Genomic DNA, 17,557 nt, shown 5'->3' with positions numbered 1-17,557 from the left:
GGTCAGCACCAGGACACCCCAGGGGCTTTTCTCACTTTTTCTCACCTCCCTAATTTACAGGTTTAAGTAAATCAAAGGAGCAGGTTCAAAGCATTCATCTCCTGTGTGAGTAATTCTGAGCCCAAAAAAAACCTCACCATGGCTTCCCAGTTATTTCCAGATATCCACTACCCCTATCCTGGGCTAATGCTGATGCCTCAGGTTTTGGCTTTTCTATTTTTCACATTCTGTGCTGCTTTAGTGTGTGGGTCTGAGCTTCCTATGAGGGGATGGTGAGCTCTCTGCACAGAGCAGGGAGACAAAACAATTCCTGCTCCAGCTGGGCACCAAGGACAAATGATCCAAATCTCAGGCCCGGGAGCATAAACAACATGAACTAAAGAGAGAAAGACAAGCAGGATGGGACTGCATGGGCTGGAGCTGTAATTGGACAATGAACTGCAAGATGCAAATGGAGCAGATCTGAGCACAGGGAGAGACCCTGTGCCTGGCTGCCCATTTTGGGGCCATTTTGGTTCATCTTGGGTGCAGCCCTGGCTGGGCTCTTGTGCTGCCCAAGGTGGATCCATGGAGGAGATCCTTTTAATAAATCCCTGCCTTATTCTTTAGCTCTGTCCAGTCCCTGTTCTAGGCCAGCCTTCACAAGGCACCAATGCCCTCAGCTCCTTTCCCAGGGCCCATCAGGGAGGCCCAGCATCATCCCTGAAAGGTTCTGAATGAAATACTGAGCCAAAGTGCTGCACAAGAGGTGTCCCAGGTCCCCTGGAGGCACTGGGCTCCTCTGGCAGCTCAATAAAGAAATCAAATCCTATTTCCTTTGGTAACAACCCCCCAAAATGACAGACCCAGAACCTGAGCTGAGGCACCCAGTCTGAGACACCACCACAAGGAACCTTCCAAGCCTAAGCACCCATCATCTTTTTTTGAGACATCCAACACCATCAGCCTTCCAGAGAGCCAAAATCTCCTGTCCTCCTCAGAAAATGGACTCCTGAAACACCAACCAGACTCATTTATTAAAAAGCTGAAAGCACCCACCCCAGCCTGATGTGTTTGCCTGATATGAGCCTGTTTGTTTTCAAATGCCCATGGCTACAAAACAATTATTGCTTTCACAATGGTGTCTTTCTTATTAAAAAAGGGAAAAGGGAAATAAAAAACCCACATCATTCCAAGCTCTTTATTTTTCCATGCCTTTTTTTTTAAAAAAAAGGTGCTACATAACCCACAGCAAGCAGAGGTTATATCAAATTTCCTGCTGCTCCCAGCTTGCGTGACTGGGCCAAGCATGGGGGCAGCCAGGGCACTGCAGAGGTGTTTGCAGGACCACAGAATGGTTTGGGGTGAAAGGGACATTAAAGCTCATCTCATCCCACCTCCTGATATGGGCAGGGACATTTTCTACTATCCCAGGTTGCTCAAACCTGGCCTTGGCCACTTCCAGGGATCCAGGGGCAGCCACAACCTGTGCCAGGGCTCCTCACCCTCACAGGAAACAATTCCTGCCTCAAATCTAATCTAAATCTCCCCTCCTTCAGCTTAAAGCAATTCCCCTTGTCGTGCCACTCCAGGCCCCTGTCCCAAGCCCCTCTCCAGCTCTCTTGGAGCCCCTTTAGGCTCTGGACAGGGCTCCAGGGTCTCCCCTGAGCCTTCCCTTCTCCAGGCTGTGCAGCCCAGCTCTCTCAGCCTGTCGGTGTTCTGTCAGATTTCCAGGCTGAGAAGTGGGCAGGTTTGTGGGCAGTGGAAACAGTCCAGAGGAAATAGCTGTGTCTTAAGAAGTTAAGAGGAGAAGTAAAGTTTCCATCACAAAACTAATAGAAATAATATTAGGAGCAATAGAAGGAGGTGGGAATGCTGCAGCTCAGCTGGGGGCTGCTGACAAGCCAGGCTCACAGAGGGGCTGCCCAGCCTCTTGTGCAGCTCCTGTTTATCATTCTTTGTGAACAGCAAAGAATCACAGTGAACAGCAGCTCCAGCCAGGGGAACACAGACAGCAGCACCCTTGGGCTTCCCCTGCCCTGAACCTTTCAAAGCCATGCCAGTGATCTGGGGTTATAATGCAACAGAGAGGAGAATGGAAGGAAAATGTAACTAAATGCTCACAGAGATGTCCCCTTCTCTCAAAGGGCTCCAGCATCACTGTCCCTCTCCTGTCCCCTGGATCTGCCCAGCCTGGTGCTGCAGCACACAGCTGGATGCTGCTGCTGGGTATTTCTAGGAAGAAAAGGGCATTTGTGTTCAAATGCATCCCTGGAGCAGCAGCTGTGGGTTTGTGGGGCAGACAGGTGTGAAGGATTTATCTGCACTACTCTGTATTTTCTGCAGTGTCTTTAAAAGAACTACTCATGGAGAAAGGCAGGATTGCTGACTGTAAGAGCTGTAACCATCAGTCACTATTCCATCAACCAACCCATGGATCAGCATCATTCTCCTCCTGCACTGGCAGCAGCCCCAGCCAACCCACAGCCCCTGGGGACCCCCAGGCAGGTCCCCCAGTAATTGGTGACAGGTTTGGACAGGCCACAGTGCTGAACTAAGGCACAGAGCCCTGGGGACTGCACCAGGGAAGGCAGGGATTGCACATGCAGGCTCTGCTACAGCCTTTGTGCAAAATAAACCCCCTTCTGTTCCTGCTCCCCAAAGCACCAGCAGCCATCTCAGACAGCCAAATATCACTAATTACCCCAAATATCACTAATCACCCCAAATATCACTGATCACCCCAAATATCACCAATCACCTCCTCCCAGACATGGGGCACCAGCATCTTTTCCCCCCCATCCCCAAGGCCACATCTCCTCTTTGAGTCCTGATTTTCATGTGCCACCTTCCTGGAAAATTAAGGTAGGCTGCATAAAAGGCTGCTGCAAGTTTTAGGAGAGTGATTTAAACATGTGAGAGCAGAGAGAGCTGTGATGCTTCTATTATTATTAATTAGAATAATGTCCCTTCTCCTCCTGCCAGGCTCCCACTGCTCCCAGCTCCATGGTTCTTTACAGGGTGGGAGGAGGCTGCTCCTGGTCCCTCCCTGCCCTGGGGGATGTGGTGGTCTCAGAGACCCCCAGGTGACCATGGAGTGACACAAACCACGGGTTTGCTCTGCTTTACTAACTGGGTTTGTGGCTTTGTCACTGTAACCTTGGGTGGACTTGAGGTCAGAGCAGAAACACCAAAGTCTCAGCCATCCTGGGTGGACAGGATCACAAAGTCCCCAGCACAAAGCCCCTCATTTTGGGTGGCTCTAGGGGACACAGATTGACCCCTGCTGAGCCCTGGGTGTGTCCTGGCTCAGACAGCACCCTGGCCATGAGAGCCCAGCACTGGGAGGGACCCAGAGACATGGCACAGCTCTGAAATCAGCCCTGAAGCCTTTCCAGAGTCCCTTCAGAGCTCCCAGAGCTGATGCCAGCACTGAGACAGTGAGCAGGCCCTGCTCAGCAGCTGCACTCACCCTGGTAATGGGCAACTTAATGAAATCACTCTCAATTAATACATTTCCCCAGGTTATTGATAGGGTTTTCTGGCTGTTCAGCCCATGGCTGGGCTGGCTGTTTGGCACAGGAGCGTGTCCTGGCCACACCAAGGGCTGCCCAGCACAAATATTTAATATTTACCCACCTGCCACTCACAGGGCCAGGCAGGCAGCCCTGTCCTGCCCACGTCAGCACGGGAATCCCAGTTAATTAAACATTAACAGCCTGGCTCTGTGTCCTGGGCCAGCCCTTCTCCAGCACTGTGCCCTGGGAGTCAGGATCCAGCCAAGGGAATAAACAGATATTGCAACAGGATTATGGGGACATGGACTGGAGCATACTTTGACTTTTTAATTGCTCTTTTTTTTTCGATTTTTTAAAGTTGCTGAGTTCATTCTGCAGAAGACAATTGATGCAGGAATATCAGCCATTTCCATCCATCTGCAGTTTGTGCTCAGCTAACCAGTGGCCAAGGCCTGTGCCTGGTTTGCAGCACTGTCTCAGCTTCCCACCACACTGCCTGTGTGTCACAGAGGAGGGATGCTGGCCAGCTCCTTCTTTTTTCCCACAGCAACACATTTTCCAAGGTTCTCCTACAAAAACAACACGCCAAAGGCGTGTAAAAAGCTCTCCTGACACTCATGGACTAATGGGAAAACTGAGAAGTGTTCAGATGGTCCAGGCTTTCCTACCAAGTCACCTCTCCACAGGGCCCGTCATGTGGGAGCAAAATTCTCTGGTAGGTGAGGAGCCTTCAAACCCTTCACCAAAGCACCCCGGGGCTCCCTCCTTCCATCAGAAATGCTTTTCATGGGTCCAGGCTTTGTAATTTTGCATGGTCCAGGATTTCTCACTGGTTGGGTTAAAAACAGGGAGGAAAGAGCAAGAGAGCAGAGGAGGCTGACGGCCATCAGCTCTGTCTCAGTGTCACATCCCAGCAGGAAGAAACATTCCCTGGAAAGTGACCCCTGAAATGAGACTGCAACACAGCACCTCCACAATGGTGTGCTGCTAAAAGTGAGTTTCCTAATTACACCCAAGCCAAGAGAATGGGCTCTGTGTCCTCACCAGAGCTGTGTGTGGCAGCAGTGTGGGGGTGAGCAGGGAGGAGGGTTTATAGGAAGCCCTGGGGGTTATAGGAAGCCCTGGGGGTTTATAGGAAGGCATGAGGTTCCCCAGGGCTCAGTAGGGATCAGGGCTTCTCCTGGCTTGGGTGTAATTAGGAAACTCACTTTTAGCAGCACACAAGATTCTCATCTCTCCCCACGTTGAATTTGTCTGCAAATTCAACACCTCTCAGTTTCCCCATCTCTGATCCAGAAAAGGGTTTAACCCCACACTCCAGCCTCTCCTATGCCCCTCCTTGGGCCTGGCTCTGACCTTGCACACAGACATCTGGTTGGTGGTGAGGGTGCTGGTCAACACCTCTCAATTTCCCCACCTCTGATCCAGAAAAAGGTTTAACCCCACTCTCCAGCCTCTCCCCTGCCCTGGGCTCTCACCCTGCACATGGACATCTGGTTGGTGGTGAGGGTGTCGGTCAAAATCTCTGTTTCCCCATTTCTGATCCAGAAAAGGGTTTAACCCCACACTCAGAACATCTGGTTGGTGGTGAGGGTGCCGGTCAACCCTTCTCAGTTATCCCATCTCTGATCCAGAAAAGGGTTTAACCCCACTCTTCAGCCTCTCTCCTGCCCTGGGCTCTCACCCTCCACACAAACATCTGGTTGGTGGTGAGGGTGCCAGTCAACACCTCTCAGTTTCCCCATCTCTGATCCAGAAAAGGGTTTAACCCCACGCTCAGCCTCTCACCCTGCACACGGACATCTGGTTGGTGGTGAGCGTCCCCGTCTTGTCGGAGCAGATGACCGAGGTGCAGCCCAGGGTCTCCACGGAGGGCAGGCTCCTGACGATGGCGTTCTTCCTGGCCATCCTGTGCGTCCCCAGCGCCAGGCAGGTGGTGATGACGGCGGGGAGGCCCTCGGGGATGGCGGCCACCGCCAGCGCCACCGAAATCTTGAAGTAGTAAATGGCGCCGCGGAACCAGGAGCCGCCGTGCACGGGGTCGCTGAAGTGGCTGATGTTGATGACCCACACGGCGATGCACACCAGGAAAATCACTTTGGAGAGCTGCTGGCTGAACTCATCCAGCTTCTGCTGCAGGGGAGTCTTCTCGGGCTCCGTCTCCACCATCTGGTTGCGGATCTTCCCGATCTCCGTGTACACCCCCGTGGCAATGACGATCCCCACGGCCTTGCCAGCTGCAATGTTGGTGCCCTGGGGGGGAGGAAGGGAGGAGAGTGGGTATGTGGGTATGAAAACCCTTGGTTGGAGCAGGGAAATGGGCTCCTCATTGTGAATAGGAAATGGGTTCCTCATTGTGGAAGGGAAATGGGTTGCTCGTTGTGAAAGTGAAATGGGTTGCTCTTTTACCCCCTTGGTTAAGGGGAAAATGGGACATCTTGGGGTTTTTATATAAACCCACCCCAAGGAGCAGGAGAGCCCTTCTTGAGAGCTGTAACCCCTCGAGGACTTGGCTTCTGCCTGAGAAGAACATGAAAAGGGAGGAAACCCAAATTTGCAATAGCTCCAGGCTTACCACAGACCTCTTCCCCATCCATAATGCATGGATGGAAAAAGTGCTCTGAGATTTCCCAAGGTATTTAAAGGCCTCATGTGCCACAGCCCAGATGGAATCCAAACGAAGCAGGTTCTTATTTTTATGGATCTGGGGCTCTTTTTATGGATTCAGATCTTGTGCATGCACTCCCTTTCTCTGCTCAGAGATCTCCCACATCCACCAGCAGCCTCTGCACTTTGGAAAACCACAGGAGAGGTGGAGTCAGGTGTAAGGGACTTACAGAGAACAGCATGTTCTTCTTGTCCTGGTTGACAGCCCGGGGATCAGGGATGGGGTCAGCATGTTTGATCACCGACACCGACTCCCCTGCCAAGACAAGAGGGGAGAGATGGACCACCCATGTTCCCTCTCCAGCCTCAGCTCATCCCTGTTCCAAGCCTGCATCACACAGTGCTCTAGAGCAGCACTTTGCCACCAAACCATCCAAACACCCACCACAGGTGGCTTTGGTATTTTGGGTTTTGGGCTTTGGGGTTTTGAGGACCTTTGGGGTTTGGGGATTTTGGGGTTTTTGGGTTTGGGGATTTTGAGGTTTGGTGGGTTGGGGTTTGGGGGACTCTGGTTTTGGGATTTGAGGTTTTTTGGGGTTTGGGGATTTTGGGTTTGGGGTTTTGGGGTTTTTGGGATTTGGGGCTTTGGGGTTTTCGTGGTCATGGTCAAGGTGGTCCCAAGGTCAGGTGGTCACTCTCAAGGTGGTCATGGTCAAGGTGGTCATGGTCAAGGTGGCCACTCTCAGGGATGTCCAACCCCACAAGTGACACAGGAAAGGCCCAGGCTTTGTGCTCTGCAGGAAGGACTCCCAATCACCAGACACATCTCACCTGTGCTGTGGCTTTGATGACCTGGGAAGGTCCAACCATCATCTAAATCTTGCTCTCCTACCTTTCCCACCCCAGCAAAGCCCTTATCCCAGCATCAGCTCCAAGGCTGGCCTCCAGGAAGGCAGCAGGAGGCAGCTGCCCCTGCCCCACAGGCCCACACTCACCGGTGAGGATGGACTGGTCGACCCGCAGGGTGGTGGAGCGGATCTCGATGATCCTGATGTCTGCTGGCACCTTGTCCCCAACTGCAAGGACAAGCACGGCAGCTCTGCCAGGTGGCACTGGCAGCACCCAACACCCAAGAAATGGGCACAGAAAACCCCAACTGAGTCCAGCCATGTGCAGGTGCACAGCAGCACCAGCCTGGAGCAATGAGGGCTGCAGCCCCTGGCAAAAGGGTCCTGCACTGGGATCCCTAATTTCTGCATTTACAGCTTTGTTAAAGCTTCATTTGGTCTGTCTGTAATTTACAAGTCTGCCCCCAGCCATACCCTGGTGGTGCCCTGCCTGCTGTGCCTCATCCATTCCCCGCCCTGTCCCTGTCTCTCCTCTTCCCTGCAAATTCCCCCTGCACCCCCATTTGCCTCTTTCCTGCAAAAAAACCAGAACATCCCCACGATGAAGCAATCTGAGCTTCCTAATATCAGTCTAACCCTGCTTCAGGTTTCTCTGGGCTGACTGGAAGCTGTTAACAGTGGAAAATCTTCTGTGTCCAAGACAAACAACCATCCCTGGCTCTCCTGACATGGCACACTGGGCACAGTGAAAGCTGCACCATCCACTGCCATCCAACACCACCCTCCAAGGCACTAGTGCTTCCTTAAAAAAAAACATTTTAAGCTGCTTTTCCTGCTGGGTTTCTTCCCCCTGGCTCTTCCTCCTGCTCCCTTATCGCTGGACACAGCCACGCTCTGAGTTTTGGAAATACTGAGGGGAGCCCTGGCTCCCAGCCCCTCCCATCCCTTACACAACATTGCTGGCCTGGCTGCTAACGGTGCTCTAAATCCCAAACTTTAATCCCAAGCTTCCTCCCGGGGCTTGTAAACCCCCCCAGAGCAGCAGGAGGGGCTGGCACTGCTCCACCACCCAGCCACTTATTCCAGCTGCAGATCCCAACGCTCCAGGATGCAGCAGCAGCATCTGCCAGACCCCCCCTGCTCCCTGTGCACCTGTCTGGGGGTGCCAGCACAGATCTCCCCAAAATATCATGCACAGAACTCAGACTCTGCATCTGTCCAAGGGGGCTGGAGCATCCCAGAGGGAGGAAAGAGCTCCTCTCCCCCTGGGAAAGGCAGGAGGAGCTAAACCTGCAGAGGAAAACTCCCGCAACATCTGGCGACAGAGAGAGCCCTGGTGGCTCTTTGCCTTCTTTAGAGGACACAGCCTCAAGCTACCTCAGGGAAGGGGTAGATTGGATATTAGGAAAAGGGATAGGTTGGATATTAGGAAGAAATTTTTCACCAAAAGAATAATAAAGTACTGGAATGCTCTTCCCAGCGAGGTGGTGGAATCACCATCTCTGGATGTGTTTAAAGAAAGACTGGACATGGCACTGGGTGCTATAGCCTGGTTGAGGTGTTAGGGCATGGGTTGGACTCTGATCTTAGAGGGGTCTCCCAACCTTATAATTCTGGGATTCTGTGATTCCTATCCCACAGAACGGACCTGGCCTGGCCATTATCCAGGTACTGAATATTTGCTGACCCCCCAGCACCACAAATCTCCCCAGAGAAAGTGAGGAAAACAGGGGGACACTGCCTGGCTGTGGCTACTGGCTCTGCCTGAGCACCACAGGGGTCCCAGCAACCTCTGGTGCTCCCAAAGGGATGCTCTGCCTGTGCTTTTTGGGAAAGGCAAAAGCTGCCTGCACCAGGACTCACCTCCATGGCCTTGTCACAAAAGGGCAAAACTCAGCTGGGTTTGAGCAGCCTGCCAAGTTCCAGCCACCCCCTCCTTGTCTCAGCCTGACAGGTTTCCTGCTCCCTGCTGCCAAGTTCATTGCATTTGCACATGCAAACAGCAGCCAGCCCCTCCTGCCTGTGCTGTCACACATCCAGGGCATCACCTGCATGTCCACGGCAGGTTCAAAGCTTTTCCTCCTTGTGTGCTTTCCTATCAGGCACCTGACAGCACCCTCACCACTTTCCATAACCTCCTAAACCCACAATTTGCTAATAATTTGCAAAACCCCTCCAGATAGCCCAGCTCTTTCCATTACAGTTGCAATGCTGATTGTGCCATTAAAAAGTAATATTGGGCTGCTGATGGGCAGGCAGTGTGCACTTGATTTGGGGAAGGATGGCAGAATAATTCATTAATTTAATTAAAGGCCAGGTCAGCAGCTGGACTGCATTGTCAGAGCTGCTTTGGGAGTGCTGCCAGCTCACCCAGCTGAGGATCTGGCTGGCTTGATCCTCCCTCCACTATTTTTTTATTCATCTTCCAGCTGAAGCCCAACTTGAAGACATAAATAACAGCAAGCTGGCTGGGCAAGGGAGGGATTGCAGCATGTTTCCACCAGCAGGGCCACGAGGAGGAAAGGAGAGGATTAGTTTTGTGGCTCTGGGGGGTTTACGGCATCATTTCAGGAACAAACAGAACAGAATCATTGGAATGAATCCTCCTCAGCTATGCTGGGGCAGGCAGCAGACCCCCAGGCAAGCTCTGCTGAATGCACAGCTCCAACAGAAGGGCTGGGGGTACAACCCACCCAGAGGAAAAAGCACCCTGCTCACCCCCCCATTTAGTGATGAGTTCATCACAAAGCTCATCCCCTCTGCCTGTCACCCTGCCCGGATGAGCAGCCCCAGCTCCTAAGGAAGCCTCCCCACCCAGGGGCCTGCAGCAGCACCCACACCCTGTCCAGGGATGTGTGTGGGAGAGCAGCTTCCAGAAACAGGGAATCTCAGCGGAAAATTAAAAGTTCTCCTTGTTCTTCCAGAAAAAGGGGAAACCCACCCGAGACACAAAACCTGCGTCAGAAATTGAGATTTTTTTTCTCTTCTCTGCTGTTCTCTACTGCCTGATGCTCAGGAAAGCATGAAGAGCCTCAGCTTTGGGGATGCCCTGGCCAGTGCCACCTCCCCATGCAGCCCCATGCCCGGGGTGGTGGCTCCCACCTGCCACCTCCACGATGTCCCCGGGGACGATGTCGCGGGCGCGGATGCGCTGCACGCCGCTGCGGTCGGCGCGGATCACCTTCCCCATCTCGGGCTCGTACTCCTTCAGCGCCTCGATGGCACTCTCTGCATTCCTCTCCTGCAAGCAGACAGGGGCAGAGCTGATGGTGCCAGCAGGCTCCTTCCCACCCACTGCAAAGGCAGGAAAAACCTAAACCCAGCCCTGCTTTGGAATCCATTCACACCATGCATGGGACAAGCACCTTCAGCCTCTGCAAAATGATTCCTGCTGGCTTGAACCACCTCGGGTCCTGGACCTTTGGGGTTGATCATCTCATTCTCGGTGTGAGAAGCAGTGTATCCCAACAAAATGCATTTTTCCCCATCCAGCAACCTCACCTCAGATCAAGCTGCAGATGAATAAATGGCTTTATAATGAATAGGTGGAAAAGAGGAGCATCACTGGCTGAAGTGTTTGCTCATCCCCCAGGAGGGACATATTGAGGTGAGGGGCAGCAGCCACTGTGGCTGTCTGTGGACAGAGCAAAGACCTTCCCTTGGAAAATGCATTTGGCCCAGGAGACAAGCAGTTTTTGCCTGGATAAGTGCAAGATAAGCTCCAACCCGCAAGAATTGCCAAAGAAAGACTGAAAGAACAAGCCAAGAGGCAGCCATATGTGCAGGGGATGGGGAAGCATGGCCAACATTAAAATTGAACCTTTGGAAAATAAGTTTCCAGGGGCATGAAGCAACCAGACCTTTAGATGAAGGCTCTGAGCCTCGTGGAGCAGACCTGGAGGGCAGCTGTGCTCACCTGCCACACCCCCACCACAGCATTGGCAATCAGGATCATGATGATGACAATGGGCTCCACAAATGCCGTCGTGGTCTCCTCCCCTTCCTCAAACCAGGCCAGGATCTGGTGGCAAGACAAAAGAAGGAGCACAATGTGGTTCCAACCAGAGCAGCAACATTTTAAGGAGTATGATGGAAAAAGAGCCAAACCACAGGTGGTTATTTGCTGGAGAGGGAACAGCCTGGAGGTGGCCAGACCCACATGGTTTGGTCAAAGAGTGGAATTGCCACATCCCACTGCTGGAGCCTCCAGTGCTCTGCTGGGATAAGCTGAGGCACTGAACAAGTGGGGCTGGAGCAAGCAGCCATGCAATGCCTGAATGAGTGCCTGCAGCAGGAAAGCCTCTCCCTGTGTTCAGGGCTCCTGTGGGGACACCATGGCCATGAGCTGATGAATGGGGACACCAGGCAGCACTGCAGCCCCTCCTGGGCAGAAGCTCAGTGAAGCAACACAAATAATCAGAGCAGTAAGAGCAGCCCTGCAGAGCAGGGACTGACCTCGTGGCTTCCACCACCCTGAGCCCCCCTCTCCACCCCAAAAGGCCTCATACCACAGTACAGATAAAACATAAATGTTTCCACTCCATTTAACTGCTCATCAATCTGCACTGTGTCAACACAGCAGCACCTCTCTGCTCTGTCACAAGGACCTGACCTCTGGCACAGGGCTTCACACCTGCTCTACCTGCACTCACTTCATTGCATGCTGTTTTGGGAATGTCTTAAACCCCACAAGGGACCAGCCTTCCCCCTTATCTACCCATGGGTCACATCCTAAAGGAAGAGACAGGAGTCTCAGCTTTGCCATCCTGCTGCCAAACACACTGACTTACACTCAGAAAAACCCCAATTGTTCTCCAGCACCTTGGTGGGAAACATCTCCTCACACAGAGATGCTCCCAGGGTAGATTGTGGGCAAAACTGCACTGACAGTTCAGTCCTGGGGCACAGCAAACCAGGCTCAAATCATCAGCCTGGAATAGCCCAGGGAGCTCTTTGATATCACTTTTGGTGCCTTTTGATCAGCATCACTGAAAAATCTTCCAGTCCCATCTTTAAGCAATGCAGTGATGTTGCCACCATGCCCTACAAACCACTGCTCTGCTGCTGTATTTCCTCCATCCCACAGGCACCTGCCCCCCTTTCCTCTCCAGATGTCACCTCTGTGTGCCCCAGAAGGTGCCACCCCAAGCCCTGGGTACTCACAAAGGACAGAAAAGCTGCCATCAAAAGGATGCGGACAAGAAGGTCTTCAAACTGCTCCAGGACCAGCTCCCAGAGGGACTTTCCTGATGGGAAAACATGAAGCCAAGCACAATCAGTGCTCAAAAAAATCCCCAGAAGACAGGAGACCACTGAAGCCCTGAGAGCCACAGAACCATATCCCTGCTTGCTTCAGGGCTGCCCCTTGGCCGTGGGCATTGGTGAGGACATGCAGCACTGTGGAGGCTTCTCTCTAAAATGAAATGCTTCCATTTCTGGCACTGCCCTGCTTTCACTGGGTCTGGTTTTAAAAATCCTCTGTGTTTCTATCCACAGAAGTAGCCTCACCACCACAGAGAAGCTCTACAGCCAGCCCAGCTTTCTCTGGGCTCAGATTAAAAGACCAAGATTAAAACCAAGATTAAAAGACCCCAAGATTCCCTCTGCCTTGTCCCCAGCAAACTCCACCCAGACTCAAGGCATGCACTGCCACCTCCAGCCCAGGACTTACCTTCTTCTGCAGGGAGCTCTGTGGGTTTTCATCAACAGCCCAAGGAGCATAGGACAGCAACAAATGATAAAAATAAAAAGATCATTAGTGATATGGACCCAGGCTAGCAATCCCTTCCCTTATGCCTCACTCAGCATCCCAAAATGCAATTTTTTCTGCACAAATTCCCACATCAAGGCAGCTTGTCCTCAAACTTCTCAGTCCAACACCAAGTGAGCAGCCCTGGAAATTTCATTTCCCTGCTCAAGTGGCTCCAGCAGCATTTGTTCCTACACTCAGTCTGCCTAAAAAAATATTCCTCAGGAGCTGCCCTCTCCAAATCCAAGACACAGAAGTGCAACCATCCCATAAAATGCCCTGCCAGAAACCCAATACAGCCCCACTGGGGACTGTAACTTTCAGACTATATTTCCTATTAATCTGTTGTACTTTACAGCCTGCAACGCTCTAGGAAACAAATCCAAGGGCGATGCTCAGCTGCTCCAAGCTGCCCTCCTGAAGCCACCCAGGGGGTGCAGAGCCCCCATCCACACTGCTGCCAGCCAAACCCAAGCCCAGGCACCTGCAGAACCCCAGAGAAACCCAGGGGCTCCCAAGCACCCAGCACAGATTGTCCAAAATTTCCACATTCCAGGAGAGACCGTGACCTTCACGTGCAGCCACGACCACTGGACAATGTGATGCCCTAAGAGATTTGAACTTTTATATTTTCCAAATATTTCTAATCCTGCAATTCTTTAGTGTTTCACTCCAAACTCCATATAGTGTTAGGCTACAGCTTTCCCATTTTGGTCAGACAAAGCAATTCCTCTCCAGACCTGGGAATCAGGGACACCTCACTGCCTCAGGCCCCAAGAGATGGGAACAAAAGTGAGTTGGGGGGAGCAAACTTGGGGTAAATTACCTAATTACCTGAAGCTGTAATTGCAAGATTAACCCCCAATATGCAAATGGACCAAATTTATAAAAGTGTGAAAACCCATGACCTGCTGTCCATTTTGGGTGTAGCCCCTGGAGGGCTTCATCTGCCCTAAATGTACCTGAAGGCCCTTCAATAAATATAAATAAACTGCTTTTTATTCTCTTAATTTTGTCTGGCCTCTGGTTTTAGGTCCCAAAAGGCATCAGTGCTCAAACCCTGGTCCCCTCCAAGGGAATCCTCCTGCTCCTGGGCAGCCATGGGGGAGCTGGGCCTGCTGAGGCAAGGCTGGGCCCAGGACTGTGAGGCCCTCACCCAGGGAATGCTCAGGAGTGACCAGGGAGGAACCCAGGGAGGACTCAGGAGTGACCCCCCTGATTTTGGGGGCTCATGGGTGCTTGTCTCCACTTGACCCCATCAGAATCCCAGAGTGGGTTGGGTTGGAAGGGGCCTGAAAGTTCATCTTGTTCCACCTCCCGCCATGGCAGGGACACCTTCCACTAGACCAGGTTGCTCCAAGCCCCATCCAGCCTGGTCTTGGACACTTCCAGAGATGGGGCTGCCACAGCTGCTCTGTGCCAGGGCCTTCTCATCCTCCCAGGCAAGAATTCCTTCCCAATGTCCCATCTATCCCTGCCCTCTGGCACTGGGAAGCCATTCCCCTTGTCCTGTCACTCCATCCCTTTTCCAAAGCCCCTCTCCAGCTCTCTTGTAGCCTTTTTAGGCACTGGAAGGGGCTCTGAGGTGTCCCCAGAGCCTTCTCCTCTCCCCACATCTCTCAGGATACTTCTGCACCCCATGGAGCTGACAAGAAACCCATGACAGCTCTGGGTTAATTGTTAGACTCAATGAACTTAGAGGTTAACTTAATTCTACGATAAAACAAGACGTTTCTCCAACTCCTTGTGTTTCTGGAGGGAATAAGGGACCAGATGAGCCCAAGAGGAGCCAGCCTGAGGCAGACACTGATGCCCCACCACCATGGCTGTCTGCAGACACCCCCAGCCTGGAGCCCTGAGTGAAAGCAGGAAGTGAAACCTGCTCATCTGTTTTCCATCACCTATTTTCACTCAGAGGAATGAAAAAAAAAAAAAAAACCCAAACCAAACCTACCTTGACTAAACCAACCAGTGAAAACAAGAAGCCTGAATGTGCTCATGCTTCAAACTGTACCAGGGCCTCCTCAGCCCTCACAGACACACCCACCATGAGCTGCTTTAAACCCACATCCCCCTGGGTCAGGCTGCTCTGATCCCTGCCACTGTGAGACACAGAGCAGCACACAATGCCTATAATTATTTTTATACCTTTTATATTTTTATTATTATGTATTATATATATATTAAATATATATTTATTTTAATATATAAATATACATTATAATTTTATACATTTTATATTTTTAGTTTTATTATAAACTATAATTTCTATAGAAAAAAAATTAATATTGGAGCAGTCCTCACAGACAAACCCACCATGAGCTGTTTTAAACCCACATGCCCTGGATCAGGCTGCTCTAATCCCTGCCACTGTGAGACACAGAGCAGCACACAATGCCTGTAATTATTTTTATACCTTTTATATTTTTATTTTATATATATATATAAATTTTATTATATATAATTATATATGTGTATTAAATATATCTGTATACATAATATATATTACATAATATTTATATATATAATTAAATATATATTTTATACTGTTTATATTTTTATATATTTCAATATATTTATTATATTTTTATACCTTTAATATTTTTATTTTTATTATAAACTATAATTTTTATAGGAAAAAAAATTAATCTTGGAGCACCTTTAGTGTTTCAATCACTCTACAGGGCATGTCAGAGCAAAGTGTCCTTTCATAGCCAGTTCCTCTCCACCCCCAGCTTCCTCTCCCCAGCCCAGAGAGCCTCCAAAATTAAAAGCAGAAGAGATGTGCTGCTGCTATTTTCATCCAGACTGCACTTTAGGGGTGCAAGAGGGCTGGGGGCAGGCAGGTGCCCTCGGGGAGGCAGCTGGGGCTCCCACAGCTCCTGGCCCAGCCTGGGGTGAGTTTCCACCCTGAGCAGCCACCTGGAACTCTCAGCGCTGTCCCACACTGAGTTTGCATCAAGAGTGGCAGCAGCACCTTCACAGGGCTGGGGCTTTGCATGAGATCTTGATGAAAGTTCACCCAAATGGGTTTGTGTGAACTCAGGAAACGTGCACAGGGGAGGCAGCTGAAAGCCTGCACAGTGACACTGCCTCCTGTCACCAAACCTCAAAGGCAGCAATGCTGCTGCAGACACCTCCCAAACCCCCAGGTTTGAGTACAGGCAGCTCCTGCTCTCAGTAACTCCTTCCTCCACTCTTCCAGGGGCAGCTCAGCACCCAACACCCAGAGAAAAAGGGCAGAAATTCACAATAAGTTCATATTTTTGGGTGAGAACTGATAAAAACACACTGGAAAACAGGAAAGTTTGAGGCTGGAGTTTCTCCCTGACACATCCAAAGCCTCACTAGAAATAAGAGGGTTTGCTGCTCCCCAAACCCCAAGTTCTGTGTGAGTCACCAGCAGCGCTGCCATGTCCCATCCTGCAGGGAAACCCACCCCAGGCAGGGAACCAGGAAAATCCCAAATCTGTCATTCCCTTGGGACAACATGGTGAGGGGAACCAGGCTGGAATGGAAACTCCTGGCTGGCACCTGAATAGCCCCTTTCTTTGAAATCCAGCCCTGGGCAGGAGCTCCCAGCCAGAACACAAATGCAGTGACACCACCAGGGGTGGCAAATGGCAATGGTGGCTCAGAGAATCCCAAAATGGGTCACCCACATGCACCATAAATACCCAGCCTCCCCATCACAGGACCTGCAGCTTGTGGACACCTCTGTGGTTCCTCTGCTCCTGCTCTCCTGCATGGCAGCTTTGGAGAGCAGAGCCAAGAAAGAGGAGACATCCCAAGAGCTGCTTTTTCCTGCGTGCCAGATGAGGTTTGCTCACACCAGTGACAGCCACTCATTCAGGGCTGCTTCAAAAGGCATCAGAAAGATCAAATAAACAAGATACAACCCCCCTCCCATGGCAAACACCACTGGTTTGCTGTTCCTGTCATTCCCCAGCGTTCACCCCTGCTCCAGCCCTGCCCTGCACTTTGCAAAAGCCCAGAACCTTCTGGCTGGGGAATCCACTGTCCAAAAACTAAGCAAATTCAGTCAAATTAAGCAAATTAAGATGTCACAGCAAAAGAGTACTGTCCCCTCTGGGTTAAGGCATCACCACCACATGAGAGGGCTTTGCCTTGCAGGGACACATCCACAGCTCCAGGGATGCTGAGCATTTGCAACTTGCTCTGAGCTTGCCAGATCATGACATCTCTCTTTGCTGTGCCACCACATCTGTAGTGATGTTTGGTCCATACCAGGGTGCAAAATCTCCACACAAGATGCTCCAAGGAGCCAGGGCACGCTGGGCAGCTGTGGGGCTGTTCCAGCAGGAGGTGAATCTCCAGCTCTGCCAACTCAAACAGGGCTGGCAGCCCAGAGCTGGCGCCTGCAGCATGGCAGGGCACAGCAGTCAGGTGATGAAAAGGTAAATAAACAGTGGTGCCACCCAGGAGCACAGCACAGCTCTGCCCAGGCTCTGGGACAGCCCCGTGTGACGACAGTGCTCACAGGGATCCCAGGATGAGGGACGAGATGAGGATCTGACTCCATGTTTCAGAAGGCTTGAATTATTGTTTTATGATATATATTACATTAAAACTATACTAAAAGAATAGAAGAAAGGATTTTATCAGAAGGTTGGCTAAGAAAAGAATAAAAAGGAATGATAACAAAAGCTTCTGTCTTGGACAGAGAGTCTGAGCCAGCTGACTGTGATTGGCCATGAATTACAAACAACCAACATGAACTAATCACAGATGCACCTGTTGCATTCCACAGCAGCAGATAATCAATGTTTACATTTTGTTCCTGAGGCCTCTCAGGAGGAAAAATCCTAAAGAATTATTTTCCATAAAAGACGTCT

General features: G+C 51.2%; 1 protein-coding gene across 1 annotated transcript in view; it reads right to left on the bottom strand.

Moving 5' to 3' along the window:
* ATP2A3 (ATPase sarcoplasmic/endoplasmic reticulum Ca2+ transporting 3) overlaps positions 1 to 17,557 on the bottom strand; it is a 63,008-nt gene that overhangs the window by 27,669 nt on the left and 17,782 nt on the right. Inside the window, exons 2-8 of the mRNA XM_058037400.1 lie at positions 12,624 to 12,641; positions 12,116 to 12,198; positions 10,869 to 10,973; positions 10,055 to 10,193; positions 7,100 to 7,180; positions 6,335 to 6,420; positions 5,286 to 5,750 (exon numbers count right to left, since the gene is read on the bottom strand). Coding sequence (XP_057893383.1) covers positions 5,286 to 5,750; positions 6,335 to 6,420; positions 7,100 to 7,180; positions 10,055 to 10,193; positions 10,869 to 10,973; positions 12,116 to 12,198; positions 12,624 to 12,641 — 977 coding nt within the window. The remainder of the gene's footprint in view (positions 1 to 5,285; positions 5,751 to 6,334; positions 6,421 to 7,099; positions 7,181 to 10,054; positions 10,194 to 10,868; positions 10,974 to 12,115; positions 12,199 to 12,623; positions 12,642 to 17,557) is intronic.

Source organism: Melospiza georgiana, chromosome 19 (assembly GCF_028018845.1).
Source record: "Melospiza georgiana isolate bMelGeo1 chromosome 19, bMelGeo1.pri, whole genome shotgun sequence".
NCBI classification, from domain to species: Eukaryota; Metazoa; Chordata; class Aves; order Passeriformes; family Passerellidae; genus Melospiza; species Melospiza georgiana.
This window is presented reverse-complemented; position numbering and strand designations above follow the sequence as displayed.